The sequence below is a fragment of the Cydia fagiglandana genome, chromosome 13 (assembly GCF_963556715.1).
Source record: "Cydia fagiglandana chromosome 13, ilCydFagi1.1, whole genome shotgun sequence".
Classification (NCBI taxonomy): domain Eukaryota; kingdom Metazoa; phylum Arthropoda; class Insecta; order Lepidoptera; family Tortricidae; genus Cydia; species Cydia fagiglandana.
The window spans coordinates 1,680,697-1,699,430 of NC_085944.1; the positions used below are offsets into that span (position 1 = coordinate 1,680,697).

The 18,734-nt window shown below is 36.1% G+C and overlaps 2 protein-coding genes across 2 annotated transcripts in view; one reads left to right on the plus strand and one right to left on the minus strand.

Moving 5' to 3' along the window:
* Positions 1–18,734, minus strand: part of LOC134669971 (ATP-dependent RNA helicase DDX42) — a 37,679-nt gene that overhangs the window by 18,368 nt on the left and 577 nt on the right. The window contains exons 2-8 of the mRNA XM_063527617.1: positions 18,500–18,593; positions 18,093–18,259; positions 17,442–17,682; positions 16,553–16,709; positions 3,133–3,272; positions 2,220–2,319; positions 1,568–1,699 (exon numbers count right to left, since the gene is read on the minus strand). Of these exons, the coding sequence (XP_063383687.1) occupies positions 1,568–1,699; positions 2,220–2,319; positions 3,133–3,272; positions 16,553–16,709; positions 17,442–17,682; positions 18,093–18,259; positions 18,500–18,593 (1,031 nt within the window). The remainder of the gene's footprint in view (positions 1–1,567; positions 1,700–2,219; positions 2,320–3,132; positions 3,273–16,552; positions 16,710–17,441; positions 17,683–18,092; positions 18,260–18,499; positions 18,594–18,734) is intronic.
* LOC134669951 (uncharacterized) lies at positions 4,531–15,887 on the plus strand. Its single transcript, XM_063527583.1, has 2 exons — positions 4,531–8,629; positions 15,652–15,887. Exon 1 carries the CDS (start codon positions 4,531–4,533, stop codon positions 5,935–5,937), a length of 1,407 nt encoding a protein of 468 aa, XP_063383653.1. The 3' UTR covers positions 5,938–8,629; positions 15,652–15,887.

Sequence of the window (18,734 nt, forward strand, 5' to 3'; positions counted from 1 at the left end):
CTAGACAGGCCGAGAAGGAGCGTGTACGTGCTGCTCCCTTCTCGTCTCGTCTCATGCATCTCCGATTGAATAGGGGCGGTGCCAAGACTCGGCTAAAATACAGCTGACATCACATTCTAGTTCCATACTTTGCGTACCCACTATTATCTCGGCACCGCCACCTACACACATAACAATACTTACCGAAACCCATGTCGAACATGCGATCAGCCTCATCGAGCACTAGGTAGGTGACGCGTTGGAGGTTGGTCGCTTTACACTTGATCAGATCGGTGACTCGCCCCGGCGTACCCACTATTATCTCGGCACCACCACTCACAGACATAACAATACTTACCGAAACCCATGTCGAACATGCGATCAGCCTCATCGAGCACTAGGTAGGTGACGCGTTGGAGGTTGGTCGCTTTACACTTGATCAGATCGGTGACTCGCCCCGGCGTACCCACTATTATCTCGGCACCACCACTCACAGACATAACAATACTTACCGAAACCCATGTCGAACATGCGATCAGCCTCATCGAGCACTAGGTAGGTGACGCGTTGGAGGTTGGTCGCTTTACACTTGATCAGATCGGTGACTAAGGGGGAGGCCTATGTTCAGCAGTGGACGTCTTATGGCTGAGATGATGATGATGATGATGATGAGATCGGTGACTCGCCCCGGCGTACCCACTATTATCTCGGCACCGCCACCTACACACATAACAATACTTACCGAAACCCATGTCGAACATGCGATCAGCCTCATCGAGCACTAGGTAGGTGACGCGTTGGAGGTTGGTCGCTTTACACTTGATCAGATCGATGACTCGCCCCGGCGTACCCACTATTATCTCGGCACCGCCACCTACACACATAACAATACTTACCGAAACCCATGTCGAACATGCGATCAGCCTCATCGAGCACTAGGTAGGTGACGCGTTGGAGGTTGGTCGCTTTACACTTGATCAGATCGGTGACTCGCCCCGGCGTACCCACTATTATCTCGGCACCGCCACCTACACACATAACAATACTTACCGAAACCCATGTCGAACATGCGATCAGCCTCATCGAGCACTAGGTAGGTGACGCGTTGGAGGTTGGTCGCTTTACACTTGATCAGATCGGTGACTAAGGGGGAGGCCTATGTTCAGCAGTGGACGTCTTATGGCTGAGATGATGATGATGATGATGATGAGATCGGTGACTCGCCCCGGCGTACCCACTATTATCTCGGCACCGCCACCTACACACATAACAATACTTACCGAAACCCATGTCGAACATGCGATCAGCCTCATCGAGCACTAGGTAGGTGACGCGTTGGAGGTTGGTCGCTTTACACTTGATCAGATCGATGACTCGCCCCGGCGTACCCACTATTATCTCGGCACCGCCACCTACACACATAACAATACTTACCGAAACCCATGTCGAACATGCGATCAGCTTCATCGAGCACTAGGTAGGTGACGCGTTGGAGGTTGGTCGCTTTACACTTGATTAGATCGATGACTCGCCCCGGCGTACCCACTATTATCTCGGCACCGCCACCTACACACATAACAATACTTACCGAAACCCATGTCGAACATGCGATCAGCCTCATCGAGCACTAGGTAGGTGACGCGTTGGAGGTTGGTCGCTTTACACTTGATTAGATCGATGACTCGCCCCGGCGTACCCACTATTATCTCGGCACCGCCACCTACAGACATAACAATACTTCAGTACAAACGTTAGATAAAGAAGTACAATATTGTGGAATTTAACCTTTTCGACGCCGTGTCAAACACAAAAGCTGTCACTCGGACGCCACGTCACCGAAGTGTCAAAACTGAAATTGAACTTTATGCATATGTACGTAGCATGTTGCTCTGTGGTCGTCTGTGATCGATTAATCCGTCTTTGGTATTAGACCTGCGGTGCGTATATATCGGTCATTGGCATCCAAAAGGTTAAGAATAAGCACTGTGAGACGTGTGTGTAGTTTCAGAAGGTCTTCGGTTAGGACCTCCGCGTGTTCGAAAACATGACTCAAATCGAAGAAATGTCAGTTGATTCCGTAAAATGTGGCTGCTTCTTGGAATTAGGTAACCAAACCTCGCCGGTCCTCGATTTTTTAATGGCGCAACCGAGGAAACCATAAAGGATTAGGTATGCTGGTATAGTCATGCAGAAAAAACAGATACGAGCTGCCCTGCTGCAGAGTCGGTATACATACTAACCCTCTAAAGCTTTGGTTTGCTCCCACTTGGAGCCGCCACCGTAGCAGCACACGCATCTGATATTGTACACCTTGCCAAACCTCTTTGCCTCCATGTAAATCTATAAAAGGATAAAATTTCATTAAACATAAAGATAATTACAGGATAAGACTACGGTTAAAGTGTGTTCTCAATAAACCGTTATACAACTAACGCAAATCGTGCGTAATTTATAGCAACCTACTGACTGCGCCAGTTTTTCGGTCTTTTCTTTTGATGTTAGGGCTCAATTAAATGATGGCTTAGAATTAAATGGTCTAGACAGACTACTATACCCTCCTAAGGCCCAGCCATACACATAAAAAATCCAGAATTGGCTACTGAAATTTTAACCTTCAGTGCAGGGAATAAAGTTGATTTTGGTTTTGTTTGAAAATTGAACGACACAAAACAAATGCGACTCTGTTCCAATTGAATATGATTTAAATTTCATTGAACTGAATAAGTACTATAGGTAGGACCTTGGGCCTTAGGAGGATATAATATGAGCACCATCTTACATCACATTGTTACCCCTCTTACCCATCAATTAAACGATGGTGTACAAAAAAATGCCTAGACAGACTAGCCTCAAGCGGCCCACCATACGAGGAAAATTGGCAATCGAATTTGAATCAACCGTATTAGAAAATAGAGTTGAATTTGTTTTGTTTCAAAATCGAACGAAACAAAATAAAAGAAACTCTATTCCATTTCATTAAGATTTAATTTTCATTGGAGGTAATTTGTACTAGTATTCGGACATTGAACCCCAAGAGGCTAGTATTCAATATTACCACCGTTTCGTGGCAATGTGACCGCTCTTATGTTTATCTATTTTGTATAATTTCCCCTTCTCTGTTTACGAATAATTTATATTATATTCTATTCTTACCTGCTGTGCTAATTCTCTGGTGGGTGCCAGTATAAGGCCGATGGGCCCGTCGCCCGGAGCAAGCTCCTTTTGGTCCATGATGTGGACCAGTAAAGGCCAGAGGAAAGCTGCTGTTTTACCCGAACCAGTACGAGCAATACCTGAAAAAAAAAACACAGTAAGAATACAGTCAGCAGCGGAAGTGGCTAAGCAGGCCATATTCATAATGACCTTTACACTATTTGAGATAGTTGTGCGGATTATTTTGAAAACCTCATTAACAGTGCAATCACACTGAGTCTTTCGGCGTATAATAACAATGTTGATTGCCCTGTTATGACAACCCTACGTCTTTTTTAGAGTTCCGTACCCAAAGGGTAAAAACAGGACCCTATTACTAAAGGGTAAAAACGGGACCCTATTACTAAGACTCTAGTGCCCGTCTGTCCGTCTATCAGTCTGTCACCAGGCTAACTCCAGGGTAACTCATGAACCATGATAGACAATGGTCCATATGGCGCCGCTGTCATTGTAAACATAGGCTCCTCGTTAATTATTTATTTAATATTCGAAAAAGTGCTCAACACATAATAAAATGGCAATAAACAATTAAATTAGTGGCTAAATATGCAGTGACAATGTTATCCGCGACTGGAAATGTCGAAAACTAACAAATTATGTGACTTTTACTCTGTGCACAATCACAACAAAGGTGTAATAGAACTGACGCAAAACTCAGACTAAGTAAAGTGTTGCATACATCAGTGATAAATGTGATAATTTTTGTGCCTTTTACAACCAAAATAATGACAAAAGACTTTTATTCGGGAAACAGAACAGTGATAAATATTTGTGGTTTTGCTTTGTTTTGAATGCGGGTGGAATCGAAAAGAGTTTTTATCAACGTACCTGCTAACCTTTTATATACCTATAACAAAGAGATCGCAAAATTCGTGAAGAGCGAAGTGGCTGACGCGGAAAGCACCTTGCTTAAAAAATACGCTCTACGGGCGACGGTTCGAATCCCGGCGGCGGCAGAGACAATTTTTGTTTCTTTTTTTAAAGTTTATTTTTTTGTGGTGGACTCTTATTTATATTTTTTATTTTTATATTTTTTATTTTTATTTTTTTATTGAAAGCATTACTGTTTTACAAAGAACTTTTAACAGTACTATATTAAAAACTCTGAATGAAACACAAATTAAAATTGACTACAGTGACAATCGATACTTAAAACTACAATCGTGCCCCCGGTTCGAAACCAGCAGAAAGAGACAATTTTATTTTTGTTTTTATTTTATTTTTTCTTAAGAAATTTTTATTTTTTCATATTTGCCTCCCTGGCCTACTGTATGTGTGATGCTACAGGATTATATAATAAACATAAAGAAGTGTAATTCAATTTAAAGAAGCAAAGCAATGGATAAAAAGAGACAAATAACACGTAAAACTACCAGAACACAGGCATTGACCATTGCCGATGTACCAAGCAGCGCAACAAATAGTGACGAGGAAGGCCTACAAGATCAAAATAAATATCTCAAACAAATAAATGATAAGGATAAAATTATTTTAAGTTTGAAAACAGAAAACAAAACTACAAAAGAGCTTTACAAGAATTTGCAGTTAAAATACGAAGAAAATGAGCAGAAATATGTAAAACTAAGCGAGGAAAACGAATCACTAAAGCACCTAGTTAAAGAAAAAGAAGAAGCATGTAATCAACTTAAAATACAAATAGATAGATTAATTCATGACAATAATGACCTCACACAGCATATTAGTACCGTAGAAACAGATAATATAGAAATTTTGACACCGTTAAAATGTAAGATACTAAAGGATGAACAACTTAATAGGAATTTGGCGACAAAAATTGAAGAACTAGAGGAAGAAAACTCTGAACTAATAAGTGAAATAAACAGAATGAGGGAAGCAACTGGAAATCAAGATACCATAAATTCACCAGCGGAAATAAAAATACTTGAAGATTGTAATAAGGACCTTAATATTAAAGTTAACAAATTGATCTGCCGTCTAAGAAATATTACAAATAACTACAAAAAACTTAAAACCAACTTCAATCTATTAAAGAAGAAGAGTAATGGTATTCTACCAGTGCAGCGTTCCCTAAAAACGATGCAGAAGAAAATACAAGACATTGCAGATACACTAGCTAACAAAACCACTAATGAAGAAGACCAATTGAAAGCTAACCCAGGTCCCAGTATATGCACGAGCGATACTGTACAATGTGAAAGAAACAATTTAGAAGATCAAGAAAAGAAAACGAAGCCTAAACTTCTGATTGTGTCGGACCTGCATGGCACGGAACTGTCTTTTATACTATCTAAGATAAGGCGGAAGGATTACGATATATGCACGGACGTGGTTTACCTCGGATCCACCGAGAGAGTACTGATGAATATAGGACAAAAAGCAATGCATTTTACAAAAAAGGACTCTGTTGTGATAATGACAGGAGGCTGTGACTTCTATGCTCATACTCCAAGTGAAGTAGTTACTTATATAGACGATGCTGTTAAGACTATTGTAAATTGTAATGTTATTGTGTGCACCATACCAAACTGCATTAACGATTATAATTTTAATCAATTTATCAATCATATTAACAATGGACTTCGTAACTTACCATGTAAATATAATAACGTAGTTATTTCATGTATAGGAGATAACTTAACAGATAGAGACTATAAAGATGGATATAAATTAAACCCTAGAGGAAAATTTAAACTGGCTATGTCAATTAATGATACACTTAGGTTAATTAATGAGAAGTTTTATAATAGCCTGGCTTTTTTATGAATGCTGACATGTCCTTGACTAACGAAACATTGGAAGATGTATTTTCTGTGATGCACCTTAATATTAACAGACTAAGAAACAAACTGCTCAGCTTAGAAGCATTTTTAGAATTCGAATTACAAGAAAATCCTGCTGTAATAGCAATAACGGAAACGTGGCTTGAACCGAATGAATCACAAGCTATTAATTTACCGGGATATTGTGTGGCTGTCGATACAGCTCGCATTTTGTCTAGAGGTGGAGGTACTCTTATCTTTGTCAGAAATGATATTACTCAACATTGCACTCCATTAGATATTACCTCTTATTATAAAGAAAAGACCTGTGAAATGTGTGGAATTTGTATGGAATTGGACGGACAAAAAATATTTGTTATAGTCGTATATAGATGTCCTCACTCCAATTTTAAATTATTCATAAAACAAATAGATTATTTTCTTCAGAAGTTTAATAAACATAACATCCTAATCTGTGGTGACTTCAATATCAACATAGCAGACACCTCATCCCCGAACTCTAAAGAGTTTTTACAAACTCTTCGAGAACATAACTTAAAGCCCACTATTATGGGACCAACAAGAACCACCCAGACCTCTGCAACAACTATAGATAATATATTTACAGATATAAACAATTATAATAATACTATGATAGTCCCGTGCTCATTTTCCGACCATGATGTCCAAGTTATATCATTAAATGTTCATAATTTATCTAACAAAAGAACTATCAAGACAGTTAAAAAGAGATGGTACACAGAAGCAGCTAATATACAATTCAGAAATGCTCTTAAATTAATTGATTGGTGGAACGTGTTTTGTAACTGTGGCCATGACCAACAAATAATAAAATTTTATAATATCATTAACAAACTCATAAATACTTTCTATCCAGTTAAAATTATTACTATTAAAAACAACAATAGCAAAAAATGGTTGACTCGAGGCATTAAAAAATCTTGTAGAAATAAAAGAAGAATGCTCTTGAATCTAAGACGTAACCATGATGATAAATTGCATGCATATTATAAGCTATATGAAAACACTCTTAAGAAAACACTTGTGACAGCAAAAATCATTTACTCTAGAACAAGAATTAGAAACGCAAAATGTAAATCTAAAGCCGTTTGGGATATGGTGAAAGAAAATACTGGGAAATTAAAAACATATAAGGAAAAGAAATGGAAAATAAAAATAAATAATGATACTGTAACTGACCCTAGGACTATAAGTAATATGTTTAACCACTTCTTTGTGAATATCGGAAACGATAATAAACACCATCCTAGCATAGACTACAATTTTTATCTCCAAAAGAAAAAAGTCGACAATGAAAAGTCAATGTTCCTATCGCCAATTTTAGAACATGAAATTATAGCTATTATTAAAAACTTAAAAAATAGTAACGCATGTGGACCTGATGACATAAATACAGCCATTTTAAAGAGGAATATTGATATACTGTGCATACCCTTGTGCCATATATTTAATGAGCATATTATAGCTGGTGTGTTTCCTGACATACTCAAACACGCTAAAGTAATACCCGTACACAAAAAGGGGAGTGTTATGGACATGAACAATTACAGACCCATCTCCTTAATATCTGTCATAGGCAAAGTTTTCGAGAAGTGTATAGCAGTAAGAATAGAAAAATACATGAATGAACGAAACTATATAACCGCTAATCAGTTCGGCTTTCGTAGACACAAGGACACAGGTTTAGCAATTACTGGGCTAGTTTCTGAGGTGATGGATAATCTTAATGATGGTATGAAGTGTGCTGGTATCTTCTGTGACCTTAGTAAGGCGTTCGATTGTGTAGGCCACGAAATATTACTACGCAAATTAGAATACTACGGTATACGGGGATCTGTTCATTCGCTATTATCTTCATATTTGAGTAATCGTCGTCAATATGTTGAACTTAGGCATAATGATGATAATGGAAATGAAATTATCACAAATTCTAACGATAGCGTCATTAGATGTGGAGTTCCGCAGGGATCTGTTCTTGGGCCACTCTTATTCATTATATTCATCAACGATCTACCAGAAAGTTTATCAGGCGGAACTCCATACCTATATGCCGATGATACTAGTGTAATATTCAAAGCTCAGTCATATAATTTACTACAGGAGTTAACAAAACTTAATTGGAATAACATATGTAATTGGTTTGATGCAAATGGTTTAAAGTTAAATTATGAAAAAAGTTTTTATATGATTTTCAGACGAGCCGTGAACTCTGATGATGTTATCTTGGATTTACCCATAAATAAAACAGATTCCACTCGTTTCCTGGGCATCGAGTTAGATACATACCTGAAGTGGCATAATCACATAGACTACATCTCCAAAAAACTTGCAAAAGCCTGTTACTCATTAAAAACTATGGCAAAAGTCGTTGATGTAAATACACTTAAAATTATATATTTTTGCTACGTAGAAAGCCTAATCAAATATGCTATTGAAGTGTGGGGAAATAGTACCAGTGTAAACAAAATACTACTAATACAAAAAAAATGCATTAGAATTATAGAAAAATGTTTTCCTACTACACATAGACCTCTATTCACTAAGCATGGTATTAATACCGTCATTGGAATGTACATTTACCAAGTTGCCAGATATATTTACAAAAATAAAAGCTCATACAAATTGGTGAACCAAACTCAAAGTTACTCGTTAAGGTGGATGTCTAGGGATGGGATGCCGATTATCAGCCAAAAGATGGCGTCACTGTGCACGAATTGTGGATTTTCACTATTTCTCCCAAAATACAAAGTTTCATAAGATGTGTTGATATGTGCGAAAACTATAAAAAATACTACATCTAAATCGAGACATGTTCAACTCAACATTGTCTCATTTCGTTATTACCGGAATCCAACTGCAAAATATTGCAATTTCTTGCATTCACGCACACTTACGTACTTAAAGTCACCTTAAAGTCAGTGTCAAATGTCAGCACATTCGTAATGTTACAGTAAAGTAACCTAGAGGGCGCAGCGGATGAAATGTTTATTGTTGAAAAAAGATTGGAAATTAAATAATAAATTCTTGTTTGAGCAACGATTAAGAATTACAACGCATTCAGAAGCAACTAATGTTTTCGACCATCAAATGTCATGTGCTCGTGGCACCCGTAGCCTCTATTTTGAAAAAAATCAGATTGTAGCTAAGATACATGGTTCAAACCCCGACAATGCCAGTTTTTTTTTATTTTATAATTTTAGCATTCTCTTTTGAATTATTTTAAGCGTATGTTATTCTTCGAAACTAAACTTACGTGAGTAAAATATTTTCAGTATTTTAATTATTTTTTAATAATATTATGGGAAGATTTATAAAAGTATTTTTATTTTCCGATTTCAAAGGATATAAATAATGATTAAAATAATTAAAAAAAAGTCATGCATGAGGCTAATTAGGATCGCAGAATAGGTATATAAGAAGTCAACTATCGACGAAGTATAGCTGGTCAAGCAGATCTTGTCAGTAGAAAAAGGCGGCAAATTTGAAAAATGTAGGCGCGAAGGGATATCGTTCATAGAACATTTGAATTTCGCGCCTTTTTAGGGTTCCGTACCCAAAGGGTAAAACGGGACCCTATTACTTCGACTTCGCTGTCCGTCCGTCCGTCCGTCCGTCCGTCTGTCACCAGGCTGTATCTCACGAACCGTGATAGCTAGACAGTTGAAATTTTCACAGATGATGTATTTCTGTTGCCGCTATAACAACAAATACTAAAAACAGAATAAAATAAAGATTTAAATGGGGCTCCCATACAACAAACGTGATTTTTGACCAAAGTTAAGCAACGTCGGGAGTGGTCAGTACTTGGATGGGTGACCGTTTTTTTTTTGCTTTTTTTTTTGTTTTTTTTGCATTATGGTACGGAACCCTTCGTGCGCGAGTCCGACTCGCACTTGCCCGGTTTTTTTACTGACAAGATTTGCTTGACCAGGTATAAAATAAGTTTCCAAAATTTTATTGAAATGATATACCTACATGAAATAATCAAATACAACACATTTACTTAAAATAACTTTTAAAATAAGGCATATAAAATTTCCAAAAAGATGAAACAAAATAAATAAATAAATACAAAAAGAAATGAGTCTTTGTTCGTGGTTTGAACCCTGTCATGCTGTTCAACTTGTTAGACTTATACTCAGTAGCTAAAAGCCACTAGACCATTTGACCATAGTAGACCCGGGCGAAAAATGCCTTCTTATTTAAGTAACCCATTACTGTCAAAAATATCAAGTTTGAATTGATTTGAAATATAATTTTTCATTGTCGAGTTATTGACATCCAAACGTTGCGAGCATGTTGTACTTTAAACCACTTGGCAACGTCGCACGGGGAATTCTTCTGAAAATGTATGTCCTTTTATATTTTGATATTTATGGATATATGAGGATTCTTCTACTTATGTTGCAAATTGATTAAATTATCGAGAGAAAAATGCTAATGCAAAGAAAACAAGAAATATCCGTTTCATTTCTCATGCTATTGATTCGGTTAAATTGTGTTCTAATGTATGGGGAAGACAAACTAATTATAGCCAGCCTTTTATGAATGTAGTATGATACCATAGGGTATGGTGCTTTACGCACACTAGCGTCCCTTCCCCTCCCCCTGACGCAACCCCCCCTTTTTGCATGAAATATGTCCCGGTACACAGTTTTTTACATTTTTTGAGGAAAGAATATATTTTAGGAAAAAAGTGTCAATGAAAGAAATAATCCTTAATAAATTCTTAATAAAAAAGGTCATATTCATTTTTTTTATATCATGCACCTAATTCATGTATTAGCTTGTCAAAATTCGAAATAACATAGTTTTTACTTAGGGTTCGAAACTCATTTATTATACACGGTGTAACATGAGGAAACCGAATAATTTTAACAGCGTATTCCTGATCACATTTAGAGACAAAAATGTCCTATAAACTTTTTTGAAATTCGCCTAGTTTCAGAGTTAATACCAATAAAAAAAAAACAAGTTTCTATTGTTACATCCAATCCGCATTGGGCTAGCGTGGGGACTATAGCCCAAGCCCTCTCGCGCATGAGAGGAGGCCTGTGCTCAGCAGTGGGACGTATATAGGCTGAAATGATGATGATTGTTACATAGTTCAAAACGCCTTTTTGATGGCGATGTTGTTACTATGGGATTTAGTCTAAATATCCTTATTGATATGTCAAAAAGTGACAATTAAGTAACACGTTGCAAAAACTATGTTTACCGAAAAAAAAGTAAAAATCCATGTTAACTGACAAGTTTACCAATAACATTTACTTTTTATGTACATACATATATACTCAAAAAATTAAAAAATTGCGGCCAAGTGCGAGTCGGACTCGCGTTCCAAGGATTCCGTATATTACACAATTTTTAACAATGTATTTTTTATTTTATTTATTTATTTATTTAGATTTTTAATTCAGGGAACAAGGCCCATATTACAAATACCTTACAGACTAACATACATATGTATTTTATAAACTTAAAACTAAACATTATTTATGCGAAACGTGAGTGAAATCTTTAAAAAATCCGTAGGAGTCGGATCAAAAACTGTAATTAAGTCCGACTCACGCTTGACTGTACATTTCTAATAGGTTTTCCTGTCATCATAGACCTATTTTATGTATTTTTTCAAAATTTTAAACCTAGTAGTTTCGGAGATAAAGGGGGAGGGGGGAATAGTCATTTTTTGCCTATTTTCTTGAATAACTTCTAAAGTGTTTATTCGAAAATTATAAAAAATATATATTTGAGATCCTTACAATAAGCTCTTTCATTTGATATGTAACATGATATAGTTTGAAAATTTTTATTTTTTAATTTTTTCATTTACCCCCCAAAAGTGGCCCCCATGTTTAAAATTCATTTGTTTACAAACTTACATATGTGTACCAGATTACAACTTGATTGGTCCAGTAGTTCCGGAGAAAATCGGCTGTGACAGACGGACAGACAGACAGACAGACGCACGAGTGATCCTATAAGGGTTCCGTTTTTTCCTTTTGAAGTACGGAACCCTAAAAACAATAAAAAAAATTGTTTTCGGCGAAATTGACCTAAACTCATACAAACATTTTTTCCTTCTTTTAATTTGACCTCAGAAATAAAATCTTTCGCATTTCTTGAGGACACCTTGTATAATAAGTGTTATAAAATGAATATATAACCTTTTTTACTAAGAATTTAATAAGGAACTATTTCTTTCATTGACACTTTTATCCTAAAATGTATACATGAGGTCAAAAAAAGGAAAAGATGTAATATGTGTTTAGGTCAATTTCGCCAAAAAAAAAATTTTTTTTGGTTTTTTTTTTAATTTTATGAATGAATTTGTATATAAAAATTGTCACTTAAAATGGTTTTTTTTTTCGTAAAACTTAGTTTTTGTAAAGTGTTACTTGTCACTTTTTGACATATCAATAAGGATATTTAGACTAAATCCCATAGTAGCAACATCGCCATCAAAAAGGCGTTTTGAACTATGTAACAATAGAAACTTGTTTTTTTTTTATTGGTATTAACTCTGAAACTAGGCGAATTTCAAAAAAGTTTATAGGACATTTTTGTCTCTAAATGTGATCAGGAATACGCTGCTAAAATTATTCAGTTTCCTCATGTTACACCGTGTATAATAAATGAGTTTCGAACCCTAAGTAAAAACTATGTTATTTCGAATTTTGACAAGCTAATACATGAATTAGGTGCATGATATAAAAAAAATGAATATGACCTTTTTTATTAAGAATTTATTAAGGATTATTTCTTTCATTGACACTTTTTTTCCTAAAATGTATACTTTCCTCAAAAAATGTAAAAAACTGTGAACCGGGACATATTTCATGCAAAAAGGGTGGGTTGCGTCAGGGGGAGGGGAAGGGACGCTAGTGTGCGTAAAGCACCATACCCTAAGGTATCATACTACATTCATAAAAGGCTGGCTATAATTAGTTTTTCAAAAAGCACAATTTGACCGAATATATGAAAGAGGGTCATTGTTGTTGTAAAAGGTGTGCAGGAAATGATACGTTTCTGCACTAGAGCAGTTTAGGTTCCAATTACAAGTACGATTTTATTATTCTTTTTACAATAAGCAATTGAAATTTGGGTATAAATGGATTTGTTATACAATTTCCATTCTGATATTTGACTCCCCATTCCATAAATTACTTTTGGCCAAATTGTTAATTGAAAATACCTACTCTCAAAAATACCTACTCTCAAAAATACCTACTATAAAAATGTATTTAAAAAAACACATGCATTTTACTTTCCTCGTATGCGAAATGAAAAGTAGAGTGTTTTAACTCGGGTGAAAGGCAGCATTTTTGAAAAAAAACCAGGCAAGTGCGAGTCGGACTCGCGCACGAAGGGTTCCGTACTATAATGCAAAAAAAAACAAAAAAAAAAGCAAAAAAAAAAACGGTCACCCATCCAAGTACTGACCACTCCCGACGTTGCTTAACTTTGGTCAAAAATCACGTTTGTTGTATGGGAGCCCCATTTAAATCTTTATTTTATTCTGTTTTTAGTATTTGTTGTTATAGCGGCAACAGAAATACATCATCTGTGAAAATTTCAACTGTCTAGCTATCACGGTTCGTGAGATACAGCCTGGTGACAGACAGACGGACGGACAGCGAAGTCTTAGTAATAGGGTCCCGTTTTACCCTTTGGGTACGGAACCCTAAAAGTATCATCTACTAATGTTATTGTTATGCACAAGCAGAAGATATTATAGAATCTTGTTTATTTACAAGAAGATGACATTTTTCTCCACATACCTATAGTAACAGCACCAGTCATGGGACATTTAAGAAGAAATTTGGAGTATTTATGATATTTCCCTTATACATGTAACTGGTCTACCGCTTAGCGTGTTAAAAGATGAAAGTCCTATCCGTCTTTCATGTTTTAGGCGTGTTGTATCAAAGATATTGCAATGAGTTTCCACATACTTAACAAATTAAAACTATGTTTTTTTCTTCTCCAGTCATGGACACCAAAGCTCCAGTAATGGGCCCCCAGTAATGGACGTGGATCCAGTAATGGGCCCCCTATAATGGACATTGCTCTATCAGTATAAAATATTGAAATGGGGTATAAGTTATGGCAAAAAAATCAATTTTTGGTATAAGCCTTTATCGATGAATGTATTTTTCTTTCCACAGCCAATTATTATTGTATTAGATCCATCGAGACAATTCTAATATACCTAACACAATTAGTTAGGGTTTATTTCGATAAAATTCCCATGGCCACCTCCTGTCTCCATCATAAGATCAGGTCGATGTTATCATATATAATATTGCATTATCATCAGATTTGCATACTTAATTACGTACTTACAAAAAAATTCAATTGTATCGGAAATCGAAAAGTGGCTCAAATTCAGTTACCAAAATTTGACCCACACAAACTAACAGGGCAAGTTAAATAAAAGTTTGGAAAAACGATATTAATTTATGCGAAGTCCGAGAATACCTCCTGGTTGACGTATTTCGTAACTACATTTTACTTCTGTATTGTTTAAACATGAAATTATGCCATGGCAAGCATTATAATGTCAATTGTCCCATTATAGGAGGCATGCAGTTTTACAGCTCCTATAATGGGATTGGGCCAAATACCACTATTTTTTTTACATCTGTGGAGTCACAACATAGTGTGTTGTATACATTATCTCATGGTAAATGCAATTAACAAAACACATTCTAGTTTTCATCGAGTATTAATTAATTAAAATTTAATAAATTAACTCACCTCTCTTAGCGAAGTTGTTAAGAATTCGTAGTGGTATTTTTTTTCAGTGACACGACAACTTTTGGGTTGACGCCAATTTCTTAAAAAATAACCAAATTTAATGAAACTTTAAATTGAAACAGCTCTAAGACTCATATTTATGATAATATACAGACAGTGTTTATAAACTATTTTTAGATACTTATTTTAGAGGATTTGTGGTTTTTTGTCCCATAACTGGTTCCACGTCCATTATAGGGTCCACTACTATATATATTTTTGAGAAAAATATAGCTAGGTATTTTAGTTTAAAAATCATTGTTACAATAAATATAGGCTTTTCCAGAGAACATTTACCGAAACGAAAGCAGAATTCACAAGGGTTTTCGGTGGACGACCGTAACGCGAATGATTGTTTGGACTGACCTTTCTATAAATATATTAATGTATTTTATTGTGTAATAATCATAATAATTATTAAGTTATATTAAATCTGGGAATGAAATTATATCAGAAAGGAGATTCTTAAATGAGTAGGTATACTCGTAACATGCTTTGTGCATTAAATATACCTCCCTCTATTGAGTGAAAATAAAACAAAATACACAGGTAATCTGTGTTGCGGTTTTAAAGTGCCATCTGTTACACCTTTGACAAATTAAAAATGATTGCTTGTCAAATGAAGTCGCCATGTTAGAATTACACCGATACTATAAGCATCACTCACACAAACAAGCAATGAGGCAAAATTTTACCAATATTCAAAGGCTTTTTTCTTAATAATTTTAATCAAAATCTAGTATTTTTTTACGTTCTGCGAAGACAGAAATATATATACTACCCAAACATTACATATACAAGTGAAGAAACCCTATATAATAGGAGCTAGGGTGCCAAGAAAGTTGTATGAAAATCGAGCAAGGAGAACCACCTTAAGACGAAATCACTATTTAACACTACCACGGTCGAATTTTGTTCAGTTCCAAAAAAGCATCAACTACACAGCAATTAAAGTATTTAACCATCTACCAGATGAAATTAAAGAATCTGAAGACCTGCGAGTATTCTCAAAGAAGCTTAAAAGTTATCTGGCTACAAGACCATTTTACAGTCTCGATGAATATTTTGCTAAATTATATGACTAATTACTGCTCTTGACATTTAATAAAATATAATTATATAGTTTTTAAATTTTAAATTTTTAAATATGACATGTTTAGGTTACTTAGGACATTTATCAGCCATTTGTCAATTTATGTTATTTTGAATTTCATTTTGAATGTTATGCATGATTTAGGCTAAGTTTATTTTATTTTATTGTATACAATTTTGCATGATACTTGTATCTTATGAAGCAAATAAAGAACATACATACATACATACAGTTGAAATTTTCACAGATTATATATTTCTGTTGCCTCTATATAACAACAAATACAAAAACAAAATAAATTTGACGACCGGTCTGGCCTAGTGGGTAGTGACCCTGCCTGCTAAGCCGATGGTCCTGGGTTCGAATCCCAGTAAGGGCATTTATTTGTGTGATGAATACTAATATTTGTTCCTGAGTCATGGGTGTTTTCTATGTATATAAGTATGTATTTATCTATATAAGAATATATATCGTCGCCTAGCACCCATAGTACAAGCTTTGCTTAGTTTGGGGCTAGGTTGATCTGTGTAAGATATCCCCAATATTTATTATTTATTATTTATTTATAAATATTTAAGTGGGGCTCCGATACAACAAACGTGATTATTTTGCCGCTTTTTCCGTGAAGGTACGGAACCCTTCGTGCGCGAGTCCGACTCCCACTTGGCCGGTTTCTTATATTTACCAATAAGGTCCCTTCCCGAGAGTGCAGCGGGCACACCCGCGGCCTGAACTGGCGTAGGTTGCGTGTATTCTGAGCGCTGGATCGCCTTCATAAGTTGCTCGTCGAATCCGAAGTGACCAAAACTGGTGACGGGCTTGGGCGGGTCTGGGCCTGTCACCTGCCGGAAGAGAAGTTTCAGAAGGCAGTAGAAGAAAGTATTTTAAAGATTTTTTTGTTATCATCATTTTTATTTTTTTGGTATTATCATTTGACTTAGTTTTCAATATCTTTAAATGTCTCCAACTGTTTATTTCGTCCCTATTTAAGTGTTTGTCCAGTCCTATAATTTCTCTTCCGCCACCTGACCTTAATGATAATGAATAAAAGTTTGTAAGGGGTCATCCATTAATTACGTCACACGAATTTCTAGGTTTTTTGACCCCTCCCCCCCTCCTTGTCACACTTGGTCACATTTGGCAAACCCCTCCCCCCTAGTGTGACGTCACATTTTTTCTACGAAATCGCCAAATCGAGTTAAGTAAGTACCTAAGTATTATTAATATTTTATCAAAATATTTTTGACGATATAAATTATATAACCCAAAACTGCTTAGGAACGAATAAAAACGATTATCGTTTTAAAAACTTGTTATTTAAATATATAAGCAAATAAAATAATTTAAATAAACTTTCGGTTACTGGTGAAGTTAAAGTGACGTCACAAAGTTTGTGTCTCCCCCCTCCCCCATGTCACGATATGTCACATTTTCTTGACCCCCTCCCTCCCCCTAAACGTGTGATGTAATTAATGGATGACCCCTAAGAGCGAAAATTTACATTTTTTGCCAAAATGTTAGCTTTGAACTCGGCATTGCAATAACGGCAGTTTAATGAGTTACAATTTTTTTACCTTGATTCCAAGTGTTTTCTTCAAATCCTCAACCTGCTGATGGTCTAACTTCTCGATATCTTCATGAGGCGTGTAAAAGTTCTTCTCAAACGGTTCGTATTCGATCTCGGAGTGGTCTATGGGGGGCAGGGGGTCAATGAACTTCTTCTTGGGGGGTGCTAGGGGGTTGCCGTCCTCGTCGTACTCTATTTCGACGTCGGAGCCGTCGTCGGCGTTGTTGAGCGGGTTGTCCTCCATGTACCTAGAAATAATGTTGGCGTTGACAAAGCTTTTCAGATGATTTAACCTCTTGAGGTTCAATGTCCTAAAACTAGTACAAATTACCTCCAATAAAATTTAAATCTGAATTAAATAGAACAAAGTTGTTTGTCTTTCGTTTGTTAGCGATGCGACTAGAAAGATGATTGTCTGAAAACATTTATTTACTAAACACTTTGCTTCCAGCTTTGATATGAAAACGGTTAAGGTGTAGAACTCCTGCTAATTTATTCCCAGCCAGGTTATAGTGATAACCTGGATCTTTTCAAATTGAGAGAGAATAGACATATCTTAGGTAAGCATGCTCCATCTAAGACCGCATTGGCACTTACCATGAGGTAAGATTGAAGCTAAATTATTTTATTTTTCTAATAAAAAAAATTAAAGTATTACTTGTAATAGCTCTCCTCGTCATCCATATCGTCGATGTCGTTCCTCGCGCCGCGGCCCGAATCCGTCTTGCACGCGTTCTCCTTGCTCTGAACCAGGTCCTTGGCTGCTTGCTGCTCAAGTCCCGCCATGAAGGCGTCCAGAGGATCTTCTTCTTCATCTTCCGCCTGCTACATAGATATTTAGGAAAAGTATGAATAGAGCAGCAAAGCCTCTGTGGGGACTCTGTTAATTTGTCAAACAATTCTTTTTAATTTGGGGCTCCGTCAAATCTTTTGCTTTACGGAACCCTTGGAATGCGAGTTTGACTTGCACATGGCTGGTTTTTTTTTTAAAGGATGTGGTTTTGTCACTTGGTCTTGAAGAACTTGTAGATTGCATCTTATGGACTCAACATTACAATAACTTACCTTAGCTCTGGCAGCAGCCTCATAGGTTGGGCTGCCTGGTGCCGGGATGTAGGCCAACGCTGGGGTCGGGGGTTCATCATCCTCATCAAAATATCTGCAACATTATTCATCATGTCTATCGGAAAACTTGGATACTTGTGTGAGATTTGTATCTTGTAGAAAGCTATTGCTTTGTTTGTTATAATTGTCAAAAATGGGTAAATTTTGGTTTCATTCGATTTCGATTATCAATCTA

Coding starts and splice junctions, on each gene's coding strand:
- LOC134669951 (XM_063527583.1), top strand. CDS start 4,531: ATGGATAAAAAGAGACAAATAACACGTAAAACTACCAGAACACAGGCA.